At 32.9% G+C, this 25,017-nt stretch overlaps 1 protein-coding gene across 1 annotated transcript; it reads left to right on the forward strand.

The window, feature by feature from the left end:
• Positions 1-17,749: 17,749 nt before the first annotated feature.
• Positions 17,750-18,250, forward strand: LOC107063169 (uncharacterized). Its single transcript, XM_015314674.1, has one exon. It carries the CDS (start codon positions 17,750-17,752, stop codon positions 18,248-18,250), a length of 501 nt encoding a protein of 166 aa, XP_015170160.1.
• The last annotated feature ends 6,767 nt before the right edge of the window (positions 18,251-25,017 follow it).

Genomic DNA, 25,017 nt, shown 5'->3' on the forward strand with positions numbered 1-25,017 from the left:
AAAATATTTTTTTAAGTGTTTATTTTTGAGAGTTAAGAAATTTGATCAAACTTTGCCGCCAAAATCAAGTTTCAAAAGATGAAAAAAAAAGTCTAGTCAAACACATTTACTGTTTTAATATTATCGAACAAACTTCTCAAAATGATAAACAAAATATGAATAATTGCTCTACAAAAGTATTTTTTTTTTTCGAAAAACACTTCTAACGAAAAATCTCCTTTCAAAGGAGAAGATTTTGAAAAGGTTACTAAAGAGGTTGTTAGATTGTAATTATGATTATAAATAATAACAAGTATCAAAATGTCAATAGATAATGAATCAAAAGCTTAATAGAGGGGTCCTAAACACCGAAAAAAAACCTTTGTAAGAAAGTTTTCCTAAATAGGAAAGAAAGAATTAACATAATGAATAATTATAATAGAGTTTCTTGTGGGTGGGGGACGTTATAATGGTTATGGACTAGGTTTAGTTGAAGGCAATAGTAGGTTAAATAAAATAAAAAATAAAAAATTATAGCACTATGGAGGACCTTGATTGTGGCCATAAAATCACATGCTACCATCAATAAAATGAGTTTTGTCCCTCACTTTTGGATGTTAGGATTAGAAGGGGAAATATTATATATTGTATTATATTGTTGGTGTTGAATTCAAGTCCCCTAATATTGGTCAATTATTATTGTCTAGCTAGTATGTTTCGATGTTCGATATTTATATTGTAGTAGGTTCAGAGAGTAAGCACATCCTTGTATATATGTTAATTATCTAGTATTATGAGAGCTTATGATGTATTAACTTGAGATCAATGTAGAAATTCATATCAGAGGCAAATCTAGACGAGAATTAGAACGAGGCTGAAAAGTCTGAGCTACTTCGGAAGGTTAAAGGAAGGCTTAATAAAAACGGTTTCATTTTTCAAATTCGAACTTGAAATATGTTATAAACAACGAATAAGTATTTTATCATTTTAGTATTACTTTTATTAGTAGAGGAGAAACATTAATTTAAAGCACAAAACATGACAAGATAGATTAGAAAGTTGGAATACTTTTATTATTTTTTTCTTTCTCTATGTTGAAATAATAATAATAGTTAGTGGTACGTACTAATTATATATTATTAAGAAAATAAAGAAGATGACACTAGTTATGATTCCCAAAGCATTGAAAGGTCCATCCTTAATCTCAAAGGTTAGATTCCCCACTTTCAATAGTAAAATCTTGTTTATGCTCCCTAATCTAAACACAAATAGTAAACTAGTGATGCAGACAATAGGTGTTTAAACTTTAAAGTCCAATCCAAATTGATTGGTTCATGGAGATTAAACCTTTTAGCCCATCCTTTCTTGTCCCCTCTTTAGCCCAACAAATTGGGCCCATTTGTTAAACAAACACACTTGACTACCAAAAGTACTCCAAAAAGTATCCATTTAAATTTTTTTTTTTTTTAACAATATTTATTTTTATTATGGAAAAAAGTGAAAGACTTGAGTAGAAAATATAGAAAGGAAAAAGGGGGCAAATACTTGTGCTCACTTTTTATTATTAACTATGGTTTTAAAGAGAGTTGGTTTAGGGTAGAGATTAAGATTTAGCAAATGGTAATGTGGGGAACACATTCATGCATAAATTGAATTGTAAGCTAAACTACAAGTCTACAAGAGAGTAAGTACTCAATTGAATAGAGTTTAATAAGTGGTCAACAACCAATCTAATATAATTCTGTACGTAGATTTTATCCCTATCTTAAAAAGGTAGATAAACAATTTTGGTAGACCCTTTGGCATCTATAATTACGCTTTAATTTTAAATAATTTGGAATTGACAAAAAAATGGACTATTTCTCGAGTTATCCATGTCATCCTTGCACATGGGTCATTGCAAATCTTTTCTGTATCGTTCAAATTTTATCAGATGTACTCGAAAGGATGAGTTATATACACAATTAGCGTAATAAAATTTTAAACCAACAAGAATCATAAGAGGTGAAAAAAGGAACCTTGTAGACCCGACATTGTGGAGTTCGATTTTTTACCAACCCGTGTTGGAAATGAAGAAGCTTTCCTTTTTCATATTATAAAGGACTTATATGCAGATATTTTCTGAGTGATTTGATAATATATGCCGAAAAATTAATATTAGACAAGAAATAGGCAGCTAGATAAGTATTATGAACTGTTTAATTTCTCTGTGTTGATCAATGAGATAAATTAAACAGATACTCCATTACAAATAGTTGGAAAAAAATGGTGGGCCAATTGTTAATTTGGGTATTGTTGGATTGTCTGGATTGTGATTCTCAAAGTATGGAGGAATATGTATAACAACAATTTGTCCCTCTTCTTTTATTTCATTCACAATAATTAGTATAATATAGTTATTGCATACACAACATCTATTTATATGTTATTGAAAAATAATTCTACACCTTGTCTTCATTTCCTAATTTAGATGAATGTTGGAGGAAAAACATAGGGAGTATTGTCTCCACTACCCAATTTACAAGTGCAATTGAAAAAAAAAGGGGGGTTAGGAATTGTTATAATATGTCTCCTTATGAAAAAACCTATGTCTCGTGTCAAATGCTCAGTATTTGTTTTGAAATTCGACTAATGTACTTGTCTGAAAAAGAGATCTCTTAGGTTCAGGCCTTGAAATAGAGTGTATCCGTTCAAGCCCTGAATCTAAGAGATCTCTAGTTCAAAGGCGTGTGGAGCCTGTTTAGTAGTTACGGATATGGCAAAACTTAATAACTTTGACTCAAATCCTATATTTGTGTTAAAAAGTTCTTTTAATATGGGGATAATGGTCTAAAAAATACCCCAACTTTGGTCGGATTTGCTATTGCGATACTAAACTTTCATGAGAACCTATTACCTCCCTAGACTATTTAATACCGTATTTTAAACATATATATTTGCCCACGTGGACATAAAAATAATGCAAAATTAGAAATAGTAGTGTGTCCACGTGGGCACATATATACCTTTAAAATACACTATTAAATAGTTCAGGGGGTAAAAAATACGGTATTAAATAGTCTAGGGAGGTAATAGGTCCTTATGAAAGTTTAGTATCGCAAACAGCAAATCCAACCAAAAGTTGGGGTATTTTTCAGACCCTTATCCCTTTAATGGAGTATGTAACAAATAATATATCCTGTACCTAATAAACAAAAAAAAAAATACTATAACTCGAAATCCATGAACTAAAAATCGACTATTTTTTAAATGGAAGTCGATACAAAGTTGATATTATTAGTAGATTTATTTTCAAAGTGATTTTTTCAATGAATAATAAATTTTTTTATATACTTTCCCAACTCATAAAAAACTAGTCTAATGCACGTAACATTTCACGTTCATGCAGAGTCTGTAGAGGACCACAACCCACACACAACCATAATGTAAGCATTAATAGTTATTTTCACGCTGATGTGATAATTTTATCGTTGCTCCAAAAACCCCGTTCTCCCCTCACAACTTAAAAAGATTTTGGTCACAACATCTGATGTGATGGAAATGTATGGGTTATTAGAATCTGGTCATTTGAAGGTTTTTGCCTTGTCATTTCCCATTCTATCTTTTCCAAACATAACAATACTTTTTGCACACTAATTTGTACTTTTTTTCCTCTGGATTTTTTGGTAGACACGCACTACTACAATTGTGTAATAAAGACCTCTAATTTTGTCATAGTTAAAAAAAAATGTATGGGCCCATATGGCCCATTTATGATCAATCAAACAGCTGTATATCAGCCCAAATAAGGGCCCATAATATCCTATGGTTTTTCACGTGAAAAAATCCATTTATCCCTTTAAAAGGAATGGGGATTGGAGATGAAAGGGTACACGAATTCATCCAACAAATTTCAGGTGGCCCATTGGAATATTTACATGATTGACCTAATAAATTTTGTTTGAGGGGGTGGTGTATACGCATTCATACTCCAACATTCAGAAAAAAGATAAAGAGGTTGTTTCCAATCGATCCTCATCTATACAAATCAAGCTTATGTAAGTAGTAAATGCAGATTTATGTGAAGCTGTTTGATCAGACACAAAATCATAGAAAAGAAGAAACACTTTATAACATGTGATCCAAACAAACCTTTGAAACTTTTAGACATATAAATCAAAATTTTAAGAGTAAAATAAACTGTTTAGGATCAAATTGTTTTCATTCTTTTTGGAAATTAGAAAAAAATCAAATATAACGTCACATAATTCGAAACAACGATAGTGCGGTAATATTAGTAACAATAATAGTAGAATATAGTATGATGTTTCTAGAAATAACACATTGAATAGTCCCCACAGTCCATTCCTAAAAAAACTCAAAGTGGTTTCCAACAACACTAAACAGTGTTAATGGTGTAGATCAAGTTCCACCACAATAGAATGTTCAAGGCCTTCCACAATTTTTTTTGTCACTTCCATATATTGGACAAATCAATAAACCAATATACACAAATCCTCAAGTTGTCTTTTCTTTTGCCTACATAATCTCACTTAAAATATTGTTGGATACATATATGATCATATGCCAGAGTGAACATTTTTAAAGATATTGTGGCATGTGATACTCCATTTTTTCACAAAGTGATAAAGTCATCTTACTTTAATTCACAAGTGAAACTAAACTTGAAGAGGTATATTTTGTGTAACACATGTATATATTAGTCAAAATATATTTTTAAAAATTAAATCTTGAATACTCTTAATGAAATTTATAATTTTTCCACCGAAGAGAGTCCTTTCATTCCACATTTTGGTACAAGGAGAAAATCATATTTGTATTGTGTGCCGAAAATATGTTATATTCATAAAGAGAAAACAAGGTATAAATAATTTCCAAAATGAAATTTTGTTGATGATGAATAGTTAAAATTTCTCAGTGTCAAATTGATGGAGGACCAAAATCATTCTGCTTATGAGTCGGGTATGGAGCCATGAGCCTAACAACGATTTGGAATTGCGCACCCCTTTTATAATAGACGCTTACTTGTAAATTAGAGGAACAATACCTAATCCCGAAGATGCTCCAAAAACTTTTTAATTGATTTGGGCTCATGAAAAGCTGTACTAATTATAGCCCAGAACATTATAAAGGCCCAAGTAGTGCTATGTTCCAGGTGCTATGAGCTCTTTGTAAACTATATAGAGCAACTTTCACATATAGCAAACACAAAATTCATATTTGTATGCTATAACAAAGTTTGCATAATTGCGCTCCATAGCAAACATAAATATGTATATTTCGCTATACATATACAAAAGAAAGCAGTTGTATAATCTGTTTTGGTATACATATACAGAAAGACCAATTGTATAAAGTGAGAGAGGCGAGTGAGCGAGATCTGGGAGAGGGGAGAGAGGGGAACGAAAATATATGTATATATATATACAATTTTCACGCATTTTATACATTTGCGTTTTTATATAAAGTGAGAAAGGCGAGTGAGAGAGCGAGATCAAGGAGAGTGGCGAGCGAGATCTGGGAGAGGTGAACGAAAATATATGTATATATACAATTTTCTCTCGCTTTTATACAAACACAAATGCATTTTATACAATTTGCGTTTTTTGTATAAAGTGAGAGAGGCGAGTGAGAGAGCGAGCGTAGATCTGGGAGAGGGGAGAAAGGGGAACAAAATGTATGTATATATATAATTTTCGCTCACTTTTATACAAACACAAACGCACTTTATACACTTGCGTTTGTAATAAAAATGAGAGAGGCGAGGGAGAGAACCAGAGTGGCGAGCGAGATTCACCAAGAGAGAGGTGAAATAGCAACAGTTTGCTATGAGGTACAATTAAATCAAACTATATTTATAGCATTTAATTTGAATTAATAGTTTGCTATTATATACAATTTTCCCAACTATATATGAGAAATTTTTTTAAGCCCATATATGTTAAAGCAAAATGGCCAGTCTGGAAGAGTTTTAGACTTGATTAAAGGCCCAATTGGTGAGGAGTACATAATTTTCTCTAATTAAAAGGCCTAAGATGGGCTCCCATATTTCTCGTCTTTCGATTTCTATTATTACTTGTTTTTGCTTATATTTGACTATCATATTATTTTATTGTAGTTACAGTCTTGTTATCATATGTTGTTTTTATTACTATTTGTTATTTTCAGTGTATTTGTTACTTTTATTTTTTTGAACTTCTTTGAACAATTTTTCTTGAGTCAAGTGTCAATCGGAAACAACTACTCTTTCTTTGAGGTAAAGGTAAGATTTGCCTACACTTTATCATCTCCTACCTCACTTTATGAGATTATACGGAGTATATTGTTGTTATCGCATAACTCTAACCTTTTCTTTTGTATTATTGGCATAGTAGCAAGATACCACCACACTATTTAATTCTTTACATTACTTCAGAGAAAAATGTTATAGTAATTATTTCCTTGTAATTGTTGGAGCTGATAAATAAAGAAAGCAAAAATAAAAAAAAATGTTGGAGCTGATAAAGAAAGAACGTAATTTGTAATACTATATTATATCTCTCTTCGAATTATCACCAAAAAATAATAATTCACATTTTGGAAAGAAAATTATGTGTTATTTATCTTTTTCAAAATGGGTAACTAATTTTTATGTTACTAGATTTTTTAAGTGACAATTTATGATGGACTACAGTGAATTCAGGATGTAATATCATGGTCAATAAAGTTTGACTGAGCTATAGTGAGACCAAATGTCCAAAGATGCTAAAATACTAAGTGATTTTCTTTTCATCAGTAGCATTAAGTAGATATAAAAACTTATTCTGTACATGCATCACTGGGAATATCAAACATATACAGTGAATTAGTTGAGTTGCATGCAAACAACCACCATTACTAAAAGAAAATGAAAGTTGGTAAACCAAATATGAAGCTTACAAAGCTATATAATTGTTGAAATATGACGCATTAGATTCCTTATCGAGGCTGCCATAAATCTGAATATTGGATGCCTTCACCAAGTCCAATTTCCCAGTTATATGATTAGTTAAAATTCTGCATGAATATTTATTAGGTATAACATGTTAAATAAGGAAAACTTGAAATATGTAAATATCCTCTAGATTCGGATATTAAAACACTAAATTATGATAATAAATTTATTTTCCTGAGTTGGAGATCGAAGGGAAGAACAAACTCTCTCTCTTTATCTCTCCCCCTCTGACGCCACCTTCTTTAGCAGATATTGTATCGGGAAATGATGAAGTTCTTTATGATAATGCGGTTCTATATGGTTCTTCGGAAATAGGAGGTTTATCTCATGAACCTCGTCTAGTATTTCCCTCTTGCAAAGTTTTTGGAGTACGATTACAACATAATCTTTGAGGAATCTGATCTTGCCAATTTATTGTTTCATTCACCTGGGAGTGAACAAAGAATTTTATTTACGTTTACTCAGTAAGAATGTTGATGTAAGAGGGCATGTTCCTACTGCTCGGGTGTAAATTTTATTTGTATTTACACCGATAAAGTATATAACTTAATGTATGGTTTGCTTATATATTCAATAGTAAATCACTCTAAGGAGAAAGTGAAATTACTAATCATCTGACCTAGGATTTCTAGTTATGCGTGAGATTATATATAAATCGATAGCTAAACAATATAATTGGTGTGTTGAATTTTATACATAATAACTAAAATACTACCAAATATGACATTAGCTTCAATACATCAATAATTTACTTAGCAAAGAACCAAACGACGCACAAGTGTTCCTCTTCCTTGCCCAGCCTCCACCCTCTCTACGATAAACTTGTTCAATTGATAGCATTATCATTTGGAGATTTTAAAGTCTTTTTCATTGTGTAATTTATTTAATTTAGAAGATAGGATTTGGTGATAATTTTTATTTACGGAATTGATAATTATAAAAAATTCATTGGCGTTGTTCCTTAGTGGATCACAAATTGAAGAACGATTCTACGTTGTATTTTAGTACTTCTCCATATATATACGGACAATGTATCTTTTCTAGATTTACTCCTAGCTACTAATTCTTCATTTGGGTAAGATGGCGATGTTCCCTTGATTTCACGAACTTTCTTATTTATTTAGGAGAGTGGTTTTACTTTTAATTTCTGAGCTTTCACACAAGTGATTTTTTAGCATCACGTGATTTTGTGAAATTATATCATTCCATTGTTATTCTTTCCTTCTTAGAAAGAAGAGACGAATAATTGACATATCTGATTCTGTAAATTGAGCACAAGATATCAAACTTGAAAAAAGAAAACATTTTCATATCAAATCAAAATAATTTTTCATGATCTCTAATCCCACAATACTTTTTCAAATGAAAAATACTAGCAAAAGCATAAACAATTCAAAATACTGCTATGAAGACTTAGACCTAAAAATTTAAGAATGGATCAACACCTCCACTTTCTCAAATTGTCACCTGTTTCGTCTATCTCTTTGCCAACTTGATAATAGTTTCCCAAATCAACCCCATAAACCCATAGACAAGTCAAAAATTTCACGATGAATAGGGTTGATTATATTAGGGTCATATCCTGCAATTTTCAAAATAGTTAAGAAACGCTTCTCTAACAAAATGATCTTAGCCTTCAATGCCAGGCCACGAAATTTCAAGTTGGGAATTGAAGCCTCGATGTAATTGATAAAATTCTCTGAATAATTAGGATATGGAATCACCCCATGATTGAAGAAGTAATGATAGATAGACTTCAAGATAGCTACATCCTGATAATAATCATAGTTATCTTCTTTTTTCAACTTAATTTCAGACGTTTCTCCTTGTATAAGATTGGAAAATGTAAACTTACTGATGGGTTTCAATTCATAAAATTCAGGCATGGGAGACTTTCCTTTTTCTCCAATTTTTGGACATACATACTTCATTTCATACAGATCAAATGCTGGGAGTTTTCCTTTTTCAATTGCTTTTTGATCCTCTATTTCGTCTACAACTTTATCTTTTGCAGATTCAAAGATGATTGATTCTTCATTTTGTATATCGCTGTTGAAGTGATCATGTGGAGCAGAGGAGATAGGTGACCAAACTTAAGATTCTTGATTATGTTCTGATGGTAGCATTTCAGACATGATGATTCTTTATAAAAATGTTGATGAGAATGAGGATATAGATCTTTCTGATGCTATATTTAAAGCCTACAAACTTGACCAAAATAAATAAAATATTAATTGTACTAAATCTCACTTCAATTTTTCATGCCATATAACTCATACATCTTTCTAGAAATGTATCTATATATTTACACTGGTTATTTGGTTAGTTAGACATTAAATGACTCTTGTAATATCTATTTATGATTGGATAATGGTGAAGTAATTAAAGATGTAATAATCAATGAAGTTGAATAAGCTGTTATATGAATAAATGTTCAAATCATAACAAAAGCTATAAATGCTTAGTGACTCTTTTTTCAAAATGAAAAAAAATAGTCAAATGAAGGAGAAATGGTCAATAATGGAATAAATTCATTCTTATCAGTTATCTCTCTTGGTAAAAAAAATCATAATAAACATAAAATACGACCTCCTCTACATTTTCTACATATTATATAACAATGAAAAATAACAATGAGAAAAGAGACAAATATATCCCTCAATTCTGTCAATTAAAGTGGATATACCCCTTGTTAAAAAGGTGATATGAAAATATTTTTATTGTTTTACAAGTAGTGCATATATACCTCACCGCCTAACAAGTGGTGCATATTTGCCCCTTTATTTAATGGCCCGAGTTAAAAAAATAAAAATCAAAAGTATTTGCTTAATTTTAAAAAAACATAATGTGGCTTTAAAAAACTATCTCACCCATTTCATTTTAAGCAATAAAAAAAAATTAAAATAATTTAAAATTTGTGTGTGAATTCCTTTTTTTGATCTTTCTACATCATTTCCCATATTTTTCATCTTTTTGGAAAATCAATTGGAAATTTTCACACTAAGTAATATTATTATGCTTTTTGTTTGTGGAGTTGCAGTGCAGCGATCAGATTTTGTACACTTATTATCGGATATAAGTGGACGATAATTAAAAGCATCTGATACTATAACAAAAACAAAATTTTTGCTCCAATTATTTAGCGGCAATCATATAATTATCGCTATATTATATTTAATGACAATATAAAATGTTAGTACTTATAACAAACATTCTATAAATACCATTAAATGCTAAATATTTTTGCGGTAAAAAAAACTATTGCCACTAAATATCTCCTTTATTGTAACGTGATTACGGTGTTAGTCCTTAGTATCTCTTTTTTTGTCCTCCCTTGTAATATCCTTTGTATCAGATTCATTTAACATCAAGTTTTGAATAATGATTTTAGTTCACTAAGTAATATGGGACTCGTGTTCTCAGTTACATAAGAAAAAGAAATCTACTAACATTAGTAGCTTGCTAATATCAATCTTACTATTAAGTAACTAAAGTAATGAAACGAAAACATAAAAGAAATTTAATAAGCTATTAGAAATAATGAGAAAAAGTTCCTTTTTCATTAAAATATGCAAAAAGAAAAGATAAAAAAACAAGATCTCCATGAAGAGCTGTAAATCTCTCCCTTAAATATGCAACGATTATTCGAATAAAAAATAAAATAAAATATATCAACCCTCAGCAAAATGCATAACTTTCTTATTTATTTAGGGGAGTGGTGTTACTCTTCATTTCTGAGCTTTCACCCAATTGATTTTTTAGTATCTACTGTTTTTTGTTAAACTATATCATTCTATCGTTACCTTTTCCTTCCTTGAAAGAAGAGAAGATTAATTAATATATCTGATTCTATAAGTTGAGCATAAGATATCAAACTTGAAAAAAAAACATCTTCATATCAAATCAAAATAACATTTCACGACCTATCTAATCCCACAATAAATTTTAAGCGGAAACGAAATATACAAGCAAAAGCATTAACAATTCAAAATACTATGAAGACTTGGACCTTAAAAATTAATAATAGATCAACACCCTCCAGTTTCTCAAATTGTCATCAGTTTCGTCTACTATTTCTTTATCAACTTGATAATAGTCTCACAAATTAACCTCATAAACCCATTGTAACGACTCGGAAAATTATTTTTGGAAATTATCATAAAACTTACCGTTTTACCCCTCCTCCATAGTAGCCAGGTGTCATGTTTGATCCGTCGGTGAAGTTGGTTTGAAAATTTTGAACTATTTGATAACTAAAGTTATTTACTTAACATATATTTATTAAATAATTAATTAAGTTAGTTGGTAATAATGGGCCTACTCTGAAATTTATCTAACTGCCTATACCATTTGGCCATACATATTAAAATTAGTTAGTAGAAGTATAATTTTTACTCTTTGAAGAAAACAACTACCCTATAACGTGAGTCGTGCAACATCTAACGAAGACGAAAACCTGCATATAACGAATTCCTTTATTGCAACATACATAGTCAAAATCAATTTTATATTCATTTAAATAAGGTTACATAACAAAGTGGAATCTTTCAATGTTGACATAACTGTAGTGTTGCTAATTTGTTTTGGGTTGTGGAGAAGTCATCACTGGTCAATAATTTCAATATTACATGTTATAAATTGATTGACTCACATGTTGGGAATTTCGTGTTGTGACTTCATATGGTCTTGGTCGTTGCTTTCGTAACCAGTCAGACTCCATATTTAATAGTTATTATTTTATTATTATATTGTAAATTAAGTTTTTGAGATATTAAGATATGTAATTAAATATTAGGTGTATTATATTATTTGAATATTATTAAATTTATGGTATTGGAGAAATTGGAACTTAACCCTAGATTTTGAAATTTGAAAATATGAGAGTTGACTTGTTAATTGGCACCAAGATTATGAACTTGATTATAGATTAGAGTGAGTTTTTGGGTCTAGGCAAGACATGTAACAATATGGGTGTTGTTAGTTTCAAAATCTTATTGTGATTATGTTCTTGAATAGATTGAACTGATTTGGGAGCTCAACAAAAAGGGAAGGCTCAAGTCCAGGAGTGAATTGTTGATTAATTGAGGCAAGTGGATTTCTAAACCCCTGTTAAGTGCATAGAATCGTGTATTTCCTCGTGGTATGTGTTGGGGAGTAATGTGACTTGGTGATGGATTGACTTGTCCATAATGAATAATTCTAATGATGAAAAAGGGGTAATACAAGGCTATGTGATTAATTATTGGTGTATGATGTGTTGAGAATGGTTTTGAAAGATTTTTTGATTCATTGTTGATGGTGTATCACGATTGTGTTGTTGTGAATTGTGCAATGTTATGAAAATGGTCATCTCCTCATTATTTGTGTGACCATGTCATTTGCATTGTTCTGAGACATGGTTGTGACAAGTGTTATGTGAATTGAGAAAGAATAAAAAATTAAAGATGATGCACCATTTCGAGGGATGTGTCGCGTGCTGCGACGGATACTATGTTTCGAGGGACGTGTAGCACGCTGCGACAAATTTTATTATCTAGGGACATGTCGCGCACCGCGACGGATACTATATATCGAGGTTTTTGTCGCATGCCGCAATGGATGCATGAACAAATATGTCCCCCATGGGTCCGGACTGAGAGACAACGAGTGTGTATCGTTAGGTCAGACATGCATCACTATACTTGACCTTGCATTTCATTGCATTACAAATCTTTATCATTGGAGAACTTGATCTTGTGTGTTGTTGATCTTGTGAGTGCCTTTATGTGGAACTTGTGATTGATGAATATTGAGTTTGTTGTTGAGGATATGTAATTGTTAGAATGTTGTTGTTGAGTTATGTACTATAAAAATTGTGAACTGTTAGGTTGGACTGGTTTTATGCAGGTTGTAGTTGTGGAGGTTCGGTTGGGGTGGTAAGGAGTACCCGTATTTTATTCCCTTAGCTTGTGTTTAAAAGTTTACTTGCTAAGTACCGTGTGGTTTGGTACTCATCCCTTGCTTCTACATTTTTGTAGGTTACTATCCCGGATCTTCGTGATACTTTCTAGTCTCTTCTTTTTCGAGGCTTCCTATGGAGATTTGTGAGGTAGTTGTTTGTCATCTCAGCCGACCTTCTTTCTCATTATTTATGATCTTGTTCTATTCTAGAAACAATGTCATTTGAGACTCGTGTGTTTCTTTGAAACAAGGTAGCATTTTGGACGACGATTCTTTGTGAAAATGTTAATGAGAATGAGAAGCTGGTTCTTTCTCTTGCTAGATTTATAGCCTATTTACTTGCTAAAATAGCTAAAATGTTAATTGTATTAAATCTCATTTTAAATTTTCATGCCATAAAAGTCATATTTCTTTTCTTAACTCTATCTATATATTTACACTAGATTATCTGGTTAGTTACACATTACATGACCTTTTCATGTAAAACATTTACTAATATGTCATGATTTATGACTAGTAAAAATTTGACTTATATGATATATTACAACACAAAGGGCTTGATATACCCCTCAATTTTGTCATTCAGAGCTAATATATCACTCATTATGAAAGTGACTCATATTTACCCCTTATTAGGGGTGTACAAAACCGAACCGAAAATTGAACCAAATCGCAAACCGAGTCAAAAAAAAAAACCCGACTAGTGATTTGGTTTGACTTGGTTTGATATTGGAAAAAACCCCTGACTATATTTAGGTTGATTTGGTTTTAACTAAGAAAAACCAACCCGACACCAAACCAATCGACATTATATATGTAATTTTAATATTTTATTTTATACATAAAGATATTTACTTTGATATAATTTTTAAATATTTATTATACTTTTCATAGTTTTTATCTTTTAATATATTATTTCATGTTTGAAATAAAGATTATAGTCCATAGATGTTGGTAATTATAATAAAGCTTCAATCAAAATCAAATTAATATTCATGTAAAAAGAAAATCAATTCAACACTAAGAATGACAATAATATTGAATATTTGTTCTTTTAGTTGTACATTGGTTTAGACAATTAAAATACATAATCTAATTTTTATTTTTCTTTAATATTTAGTCATGTAACTAATACTTATGAAACTTATTTTGGCATGATTTAGTACTTTTAAATTATGATCATTTTCATTATGACTTATTAATTTGCAATATTTGTTTTACGCGATTTCATTATTTTTGTTGTTGGATATTTTAGTGTCATTAATTATATCATATTTTGTGTTATTTTCTAAAGAAACACCTTAGATAGTTGTATTTTTGTAGGACTAAGAAAATATTTGAAGTATAAGTAAATTATATGTTTGTATGAATACTTACCGAAAAACCCAAAAATCCAAAAAACCCGAGGTTGAAAAATCCGAGTTTTATTGGTTTTATTTGGTTTGGTTTATAAATTTAAAAATCCAACACAAATGGTTTGGTTTGATATCTGAAAAACCCGAACCAACCCGGCCATGTACACCCCTACCCCTTATGTTGCACAAATGAATCACATATACCTTTTTCTTCAAATAGAAGTGAAAAAAATAATTTTAAAATTAGTTTTTAATTATTTTTTATTGAAAAAGAAAAGAAAATTCATTTAAGGTATATTTGATCCTTCTCAAACTTTTTTTCTTTTGACTATTTTTATTCATTGACTAAAGATGATATATTCATAAGGAGAAAATAAGGTATATACTGTCACGCTCCGAGCCTACATCCTGGACGTGGCCGGCACTCGAAGACCATTGCTGGCCTCAAGCGAACCCTTGGCCTAGCTTACTTAATTCAACGGAAGACTATAAGCATTAAGAAAGAGATTCACATGATAAATAACTCAACTGTCTCAAAACTGAACTTACTCAAATAACCTAGTCAAATAGCTTAGAATGTTTAAAAGTCAACATTCAACTTGGCCAAAATGGCAACTCAAGTCTTAACATATGAAATGACAATGTAAAGACATCTGACTACTAACTGTCTATGAAGCCTCTAAAACAAAGAGGGATGTCGGGACAGGACCCCCGATCATCCTAACATCTGAAAGACTAGAAAACAAATGAAGAAGTCCTCCGGAATGCAAGGAGGCTCACCAACAGACTCTGAATGTTCAAGCTGGATCAACGAGGCGCTGGATGCTGATCCTGGATACTTGTGTCTACATCATAATATGATGCAGGCCAATTGACATCAATACATTGAATTTACGAGTATGCGAGTTGGAAAGCTAAAACAAAATATAAGCTTGAAAGGATTTTGAAAGAAAACACTTACCTGGCTTTTCTCAACTTGTAAATAACTTAACTTAAAATATAAGCAATGAAGCACATGCTATATATATAAAGCTTATAAAACAGTTGCAACCAACTTAGCTCATTAAAGATAAAGCAATAACAAGCTCAACTTTATTCATATAAGAAAATAATATGGTTTCTGTGGGAGATTTTCTAACCAACAACCACCACTATGAGCCTAATTGGTGATACAACGTTCTTTCCATCACGCTGGCAGACTGTCCTATACTTTGCTGTCATATAGAACTATTTAACTTAGTGGATCCACTAGCTTAACTTATGTGATCATCTAAAAAGTATGACCCATTAATACCCATGATGACTACATAGTTTATGGAGACTTGAGTTAATATGAACTCGCATCCCCACATCGGTGCTCAATACTACTCCCAAAAATATGCTTAGCTCATATGTTTTAAAACAACTTCTTTCTTTGGTTTGAGATAATTACTCAAAACTTAGCTTAAAAGCTCTCTTAGAATCGATGCTCCCTTTTCTTTCTCAAAATGTGAAAACATTTTCAAACTTCTTGGGAATACTTAGTTTCCATATACTTCTTTGAAGAAATGAAACTTCAAATCTTTAATCTTTGCTTAACTTGAACTTAAGCCTTAAAACAAAGTTAAAACATTTGGAAAAGACTTCTTAAAAAAAACTCTAAGAACTTCCTAGACTTGGCTCTTGACTTTCTTGAATTTGAATTTATAGATTCAAGGTTATGATTCATGTTTCTGGATGATTCCTAGATGGTTAGAAGTCATTTAGAGTAGTTAGAATCAATGGAAAGCGTTAGTACACTTTAGAAGGACTTAAATAGGCTAAACAATGAAAACTGGTGAAAAACGACGATCCGGGCGCGTCCCTGGCGACGCACCATCTCGAACTTACTGGGGCTCAAATCTGGCGCACTGCTGGCGCACTGCCCCAGCCTTCTTGGCGCTATCGGGGCGCATCACGCCACCTATTCCTTAGGCAAAAATCTGACGAACTTTTGATCTCGTTTTCTGATCCTAAATCGTTTTAATCCGATTCTTTTTCTCAAATTCACTTTAGATTCATGTACCCAAATCATATACACAAAATCTAACCCAAACAACTCAAGGAAACAACATTTTAACATCAAGAAACTCATTAATCCCAACTCATATTTAAGAACGAAATCAATTCAAGAACAACTATCAAGAACATCAAATTCTCAATCTTTTTAGGATAAAAATATGCTGAATTAAATATACTTGGCGCGTGGGTGAACTAACTTAACGCTATGTGATCTCACATACCTTGTAGGGATCACCCCCGACGAAATCCACAAGCTAATCTCGACGACTCTTGAACGTTCTTCTCCTTTCTCCTCTTTTCTCTTTTCTCCAAGCCCTAGCGTGAAATTCACTTTTCAAAAACTGACTTAAATCAAACTTTACCCCAATTAAACTCTTAAAACGAATTAGAATAATTAGGTAAGGAAAAGACTAAATTACCCTTCCAAAATTCGGATTAGACTTTCCTTAATCCAACATCCCAGCTTTCGAAGGGCACAACTTACTCATACAAACTCGGAATCGCGCAAACTCAGCGCCGTTGGAAAGATCATTCCAAGAGTTTTCCAACCATATCTGGAAGTACACCTAACTCATCCTGAGCTAAGAGTTATGGCTGTTTGAAGTTGACTAAAAACTCACTTTTCCTAACCTAAACAAATTTCCAGATTTTCAATTCTTTCCAAAAAAAACTATTTCCAATTCTTAGCTTCTTCCTAGCTATTTCAAATTGCGAGATGTTGTATATACAATTTTCAAGATTAAATTTTGTTGATGAAGAATAATTAGTAGTTACCATGTCAAATTGAAGAAAATAATTAGATGAGTGTAGCAAAGCATATGGCTTCTAAGTCGAACCCTAAATCCCAAGGACCTTCAATGGTTACACCGAGGTGAAATTTGTTGACATACTTACTAGTTTGTTATTAATTCTTGTCAAGTTGTTAGAGTAGATTTAGATTAAGTTGTTAAAGTAGTTCCTTAGTTTCAGTCAACTTAGTTACATATTAAGTTGTTAGAACAGTTCCTTAGAATTAGTCAAGTTAGTTACATCTTACCTGTATTTAAGTTGATGTTACATTTGAATAAGATTCATTCAAGTTTGCTTTGATTCTCAATCTTGTTATGGTATTAGAGCCCCTCTAAAACTCTCACGAGTTCGATCCAAAATTTTTTCCCTCTCTTTGAGTCTAAACATGGTTGTTCCTACTACCACCAGTGATAGTGCTGTTGTAGTTCCGACTACCACTCATGTGGTACAGTTCAATCCAGCAGCGCAATTACCTATCAAACTACAAAGTAACCTCAACTTTGACACCTGGAAGGCGCAACTAGTGATGCTACTCAATGAACACAAGCTCCTTAGGCATCTCACTAGTGCCAAATTTGCTCCGCCGACCACTATTACACAAACTGATAGTACCATCTCCAATCCTGAATATGAGCTGTGGTTTTGCCAAGACCAACTAATTCAATAGGCAATGATGGCATCCATTGACTCTACCATTGCTCCCACTGTTGCAACTGCCTCTTCGGCAAAAATAGCTTGGGATCTCCTTTATACAACTTATGCCAATTGGAGTCTCACTCGCATCTTCAGCTTACGAGATCAGTTGCAAAACATGAAAAAGGCCTCCAAGACAGTTGCTACTTACATACATGAGATCAGATCAATTGTTGAAGCTCTCAAAGTAGCGGGCTCTTCAGTGGCTTATGATGAACTAGTAGTCAAGATCTTGAGTGACCTAGGTCATAAGTACCATGAAATCACTGCCGCTATAAGAGCACGCGACACAGCCCTAAGCTTTGAGGAGATATTCCTGAAACTCACGAACCATGAACTCTTTCTCAAACATCAAGATATTGACAAGTCATCCTCAATCATCACGGCTGCAGTCGCACAAAGGACCAACTTCCGGCCCCAACATCAGAAAAATAATCGTCGCTTCCCAAATCAATCTTCAAGACCACAAACTCCACGATAGGCGGTTCCTGGAAATCAACAGAATGGGAGACAACCCAGGCAAGCAGTAAAATGCAAACTTTGCCAAAAGATCGCTCACACAGCAGATGCGTGTCACTCAAAATGGCACAACCACTTTGAAGCTAAGGTCAACTTTATGTCAAATCATCACTCAGATGCAAATCATTGGATCCTTGACTCTGGAGCAACTCATCATGTCACAATCGAGTCAAATAATCTTGAAGAATACACGAGCAATGAGGAAGTGTCCATGGGTGACGGTAAAACTATTCCCATTACTCATACTAGTTTAACTCAAATTAAGGCTTCTAACTCCAATTTCATGCTCTCTAACACTCTTTGTGCTCCAGCTATAAAAAAAAAACCTTATTTTTGTTGCTAAGTTTTGCACTGACAATCTAACCTCCATCGAATTTTTTCCACACTTTTTTCTTATGAAGGATCTCAAAACTCGGACACTGCTGGTACAAGGTCGGAATAAACACAGACTCTATGAGTGGCCACAGAGGGATCATGTGTCACCTTCCGCCCAACTTCCTACCTCCACCAAGTTTCCCGTCAACTGTGGCATCGTCGCTTGGGTCACCCTCATCTGAAAATCCTAGACTTAGTACTGAATAAATTTTCACTTCCCTTTTCCATCAAAGAAAAGTTTCATTTTTGTAATTCGTGCTCATCAAATAAAACTCATCGTTTGCCATTTCAACGACTCACTTTAAATAGTAATGCACCACTTCAAACTTTGTTTAGTGATTTATGGGGTCCATCACCCATTTTATCCATTGATAAAAAGTTGTATTACTGCATTTTTGTTGATTATTACACCAAATACACTTGGTTGTATATAATAAAAAACAAAAGTGAAGTCTCTTCAATTTTTGCAAACTTTCATGCTTTAGTGGAAAAAAATTTCAAACACAAAATTGTCTCACTTTATAGCGATGGAGGGGGTGAATACACAAGTCTTAAACAATACCTACATTGCCATGGAATTCAACATTTGATCTCCTCATGCTACACGCCCCAACGAGTTGCAATCGCTAAACGACGACATCGTCACATTGTCGAAACAGCTCGAACTCTTCTCAATGAAGCCTCACTACCATCTGAACTATGGTCCTTTGCCTGTCACCATACTGTCTATCTCTACACCTGGCCTGAATAATGATTCTCCTTCTAAAAAATTGTTTGGCGAACCGCCAAAATACTCTTCGTTGAAAATTTTTGGTTGTCTCTGTTATCCATGGCTTAAGCCATATACAAAAAATAATTTCAACCTAGATCTACACCGTGTGTCTACTTAGGAGTTTCTATTGTTCATCATGCACACCTCTGCTTTAATCCTGTGCACTCAAAAAATTTCATCAGTCGTGATGTTCAATTTTGTGAAGATATTTTTCATTTCACTAAAATGTTCTCACACTTGAAAAATAAGTTTTCCACGTTACAATGGGAAATCATAGAGGCCCAAGTCGGTAAGGATACTCATCCGGAAGTCCAATTAAATTTGGACTCCAATCTTGTTCCAACTCTTCCGTCTCCTATTCCTATCACCCTAATAGTTCCCTCTCATTCAAACACTCTAGAGTCCATAATTGAAAGGCAACTACCAGCAGTCTCCACTTTATTATGTATGATTCCTATCTCTTCCCAACCTCCTTTACTATTTAATGAAGCAACCCACAACACCTCTCAACCATTATACTATTCCCGTCGGCCACCAATCAACCAACAACCACCGCAACAACCAACAATTATGTCACCAACCGCTGTCCCTCCACCATCCGTGTGGTCACAAGGTCCAAAAATAATATCTTCACACCAAAGAAAAAATTTAGCTTCTTGGCTCACCTTTCTCCCACTCCAAATACCTTTAAGCAAGAAGTTAAGCACATTGAATAGAAGAATGCAATGGATCTGGAATACGAAGCCTTAATGAAAAACCAAACTTGGGAACTATTACCTAGGGACCCGATAAATAATGTTGTGGATTATAAGTGGTTATTTCGCATTAAAAGGAAAGCTGATGGTTTTATTGACAGGTACAAGGCGCGATTAGTCACAAAAGGTTTCACACAATGTCCAGGACTGGACTTTCATGAAACTTTCAGTACGGTTGTCAAATCAACCACCATCAGAATTGTACTTTCTATTGCAATTCAAAATAACTGGAAAGTGCAGCAGCTTGATGTGAATAATGCATTTTTGCAAGGTAACTTACATGAGCGAGTATTCATGGCGCAGCCGAAAGGCTATGTCAACCCTGATTTTCCCAATCATGTCTGCCGTCTCCAAAAGGCCATTTATGGCCTAAAACAAGCTCCTCGTGCATGGTATGAAGCTCTCAAATCTCACTTGACTAAAATTGGGTTTGTTAAGTCTGAATCAGATGTTTCTATGTTTATTTTTACATCTGAAGCTGTCACGATGTATATTCTAGTGTATGTTGATGATATCCTCATTATTTGGAATTACCCAAACTTGGTCACACATGTAATCAACTCTCTGGCTTACAAGTTCTCCCTAAAGAACCTTGGTGAACTCAACTAGTTTTTAGGGATCGAAGTCAAACATGTTCCAAATGGGATTGTCTTATCATAATCCAGATACATACTTGAGATTCTCTCAGATGTGGATATGACCGACTGTAAAGGAGTTACGACACCCATGTACTCAAGTTTACCACCCAAAGCAGCCGGTTGTTCACCTCTTGCCGATGCAACCTTGTAACGATGCACCATTGGTAAATTGCAATACTTATCATTCACGCGTCCTGATATTGCCTTTGCAGTTAACAAACTATCACAATTTAGGCAATCCCCAAGTCTGGAGCATTGGAAAGCAGTAAAAAGGGTGTTTCGATACCTCAAGACATCATCAACGTCGTGCCTGCAAATCTTTAGCCACTCTGATAGTAATCTGTATATGTACGCCGATGCTGATTGGGCAGGTGATCCCTGTGACAGAATATCCACATCTGGTTACATACTCTTCTTGGGACCAAATCCGATTTGTTGGTCCTCTAAAAAGCAACAATCAGTTGCTCGGTCCTCTACTGAAGCAGAATACAAATCGGTAGCCAATGCACTCTCTGAACACAATCTGTTGACTGAATTACGATATCAAGTCTTGCAAACGCTAAGTATTTTTTGTGATAATATTGGTGTTTCATATCTCAGCAAGAACCCAGTCTTCCACACTAAGATGAAGCACATTGCAGTAGACTTTCACTACCTCCGCAACAGTGTGAAACTTAGGTAGAGTGGTAGTCAAATATCTTCCTGCCGGGGATCAAATTGGAGACCCATCTCACAAAGCCGCTGCCCAAGCCTGCCTTCCTTCGGTGTTTATCCAAGTTAGGCGTTGTTTCACCACACATAACTTGAGGGGGTATGTTGACATACTCACTAGTTTGTTAGTTTGTTATTAATTCTTATCAAGTTGTTAGAGTAGATTTAGATTAAGTTGTTAAAGTAGTTCCTTAGTTTTAGTCAACTTAGTTACATATTAAGTTGTTAGAACAGTTCCTTAGAATTAGTCAAGTTATTTACATCTTACCTGTATTTAAGTTGATGTTACATTTGAATAAGATTCATTCAAGTTTGCTTTGATTCTCAGTCTCTTTAAAACTAATATGGGGAAAGCTGGCGATTGTGGTGATTACGTTGTCGGTATATGGATACACGATTTTGTTATTGTTAGATGTGTGATTACAGGCTGATGTTCAAATGAATTATGATCAATCTTTGATGCATTCAATCTATGCATGAATGTGTGTGTGTTATTACAAGGTGAATTAGACCTGTTGTAGTAATGTTTTTGTTTTATTGTGATGATTATATGAACTATTTATGATGAATCTTCGATTAAGCAAATAGAATGGTGTGGTTTGGAGGCGAGAGATCTATTATACGAATAAAGCAATAACTGTTGATGTGTTTTTTTTACCTATTATGTTTTCATATCTATCATCTTATTGTTGTGGCTTTTTGCCAATATATTACGTTAAAAAATAAAAGACTATATATATTATGGCATACTCTTCATTTCTATTTAATGATGCATGAAAAATTACATGATTAAAGGAGTTACTATTAGTCTTTTCCAGTGAACTGAAAAGTGCAAAGCAAACTACTTCTAATCATTTCCGGTAGAAATTGGTACGATTCAATTCAACTTCAAGCCCTTTTCCTTGACCAGCCCCCTCCCCCCCTCCCTACGAAAAACTTGTTCAAATGTCAGCCTTATCATTTAGAGATATTAAAGTCTTTTCATTGTGTAATCACTTTAATTTAGAAAATAGGATTTTCTGGCGACAATTTTTGTGTATGAAACTGCTACTTTTAGAAGATTTTTTGTTTTAAATTAGAACGATTTTCTGCATTGGCGTTATTACTCAATGGATCATAAATTGAAGAACGATTCTATATTGTTTTTCAGTATTGGAGCATTTAAGTGATACTTCTCCGTATATATATACGGACAATGTATCTTTTCTAAATTTGGCCCTAGCTACTAATTCCCTTATTTGGGCAAAATGACGGCGTTCTCCTGATTTCACTAACTTTCTTATTTATTGAGGGGAGTGGTGTTACTCTTCATTCCATTGTTGTTCTTTTCCTTTTTTGAAAGAAGAGACGAATAATTGACATATCTGATTCTATAAGTTGAGCAAAAGATATCAAACTTGGAAAAAGAAAACATTTTCATATCAAATCAAAATAATCTTTCATGATCTCTAAATCCACAATAATTTTTCAACTGAAATGAAAAATACAAGCAAAAGCGTAAACAATTCAAAATACTGCTATGAAAACTTAGACCTAAAAATTTAAGAATGGATCAACACCTCCACTTTCTTAAATTGTCATCAGTTTCGTCTATCTCTTTGCCAACTTGATAATAGTTTCCCAAATCAACCTCATAAACCCATAGACAAGTCGAAAATTTCACGCTGAATAGGGTTGATTATATTAGGGTCATATCCTACAATTTTCAAAATAGTTAAGAAACGCTTCTCTAACAAAATGATCTTAGCCTTCAATGCCAGGCCATGAAATTTCAAGTTGGGGATTGAAGAGTCGATGTAATTGATAAAATTCTCTGAATAATTGGGATATGGAATCACCCCATGATTGAAGAAGTAATGATAGATAGACTTCAAGATAGCTACATCCTGATAATAATCATAGTTATCTTCTTTTTTCAACTTAATTTCAGACATTTCTCCTTGTATAAGATTGGAAAATGTAGACTTACTGATGGGCTTCAATTCAGAAAATTCAGGCATATGACTCTTTCCTTTTTCTCCAATTTTTGGAGATATAGACTTCAATTTAGATGCTGAGAGTTTTCCTTTTTCTGTTGCTTTTTGGTCCTTTATTTCGTCTACAATTTTAATATTTGCACATTCAGAGATGATTGATTCTTCATTTTGTAGATCATTTTTGAATTGATTGAGTGGAGGAGAGGAGATATGTGACCAAACTTAAGATTCTTGATTTTGTTCTAAAGGTAGCATTTTGGATGATGATTCTTTGTGAAAAGGCTAATGAGAATGAGGAGATGGTTCATTCTCTTGCTAGATTTATAGCCTATTTGTTTGACTATAATAACTAAAATATTAATTGTATTAAATATCACTTCAAATTTTCATGCAATAAAAGTCATATTTCTTTCCATAACTCTATCTATATATTTACTCTTAGAGTATTTGGTTAGTTAGACATTAAATGACCTTTTCATGTAAATACTAATCTGTCCTGATTTATGGCTAGTCAAAATTTGACTTATATGATATATTACAACACATAGGGATGTCCTCACGCATAGTCATACGTCATCACCATGATATCATATATATTTTATATACTATATGATCCTAACTTCAAAGTTGAATTACACATTTAGCCCTACACTAAATTAAAATATAATTAAATGCTCATGTTTTATTTACGTAAAGGTAGAAGTAGAAGCCTAACATTTGCATTTAATTCCTTAGTTATGGCATTATAAATTTTCTTAGTTATATCTAATTAATGCGAACTTACTCAGATAGAAAAAAAAAACTTTTCTTTCTTATTCCATAACTATGAAGAAATTGAGGAGTTGCAACAAACTCAATCGACAATTTAGTGATGCATGAATAACTAGATGATTAAAGGAGTTACCATTAGTCTTTTCCAGTGAACTAAAAGGTGCAAAGCAGACTACTTCAAATATCGTCCAGTAGAAATTGGTACGTTCAATTCAACATTTTGTTCTCTCGGATTTGACGATTGATTCATCTATTCCAAAGACAAAGTACGTAGCACGTTAGACAACATTCACCTTCAATTCTTAGTTAATTTGCCTCGGAAGATTTTCAAATATCGGATTCAGTTAGACTCATGGTGTTGCTCATCATGCCTCGAAAGATTTTCAAATAGAATGTACTAGAACAATAGACGAAAGCTAGTACATTCTATTTAAACATCTTAAAATATACTATATATCTACTCTGATCTTTTTTCCTTCCTAAAAGAACTAACATTTCTGATTTTATAATTAAGTCAAAGAGAAGACATCAAACTAAAATGGAAAGTGAAACAATTACAGAAAGTTCAAGTGACCTGAAAACTGCAGTCGAACTGAAAATGCAAGCAAGCAAAATCTCATTGATTTGATTATCTACTTTAATGGTTTCGTAACATACTATATACTAACCATATAAGGTTTAGCAAACGTAATTAAATTGTGAACTTAATAATTATCTCTGAAATTAACCCC

This window comes from Solanum tuberosum, unplaced genomic scaffold, assembly GCF_000226075.1.
Source record: "Solanum tuberosum cultivar DM 1-3 516 R44 unplaced genomic scaffold, SolTub_3.0 scf00302, whole genome shotgun sequence".
In the NCBI taxonomy this organism is placed as follows: domain Eukaryota; kingdom Viridiplantae; phylum Streptophyta; class Magnoliopsida; order Solanales; family Solanaceae; genus Solanum; species Solanum tuberosum.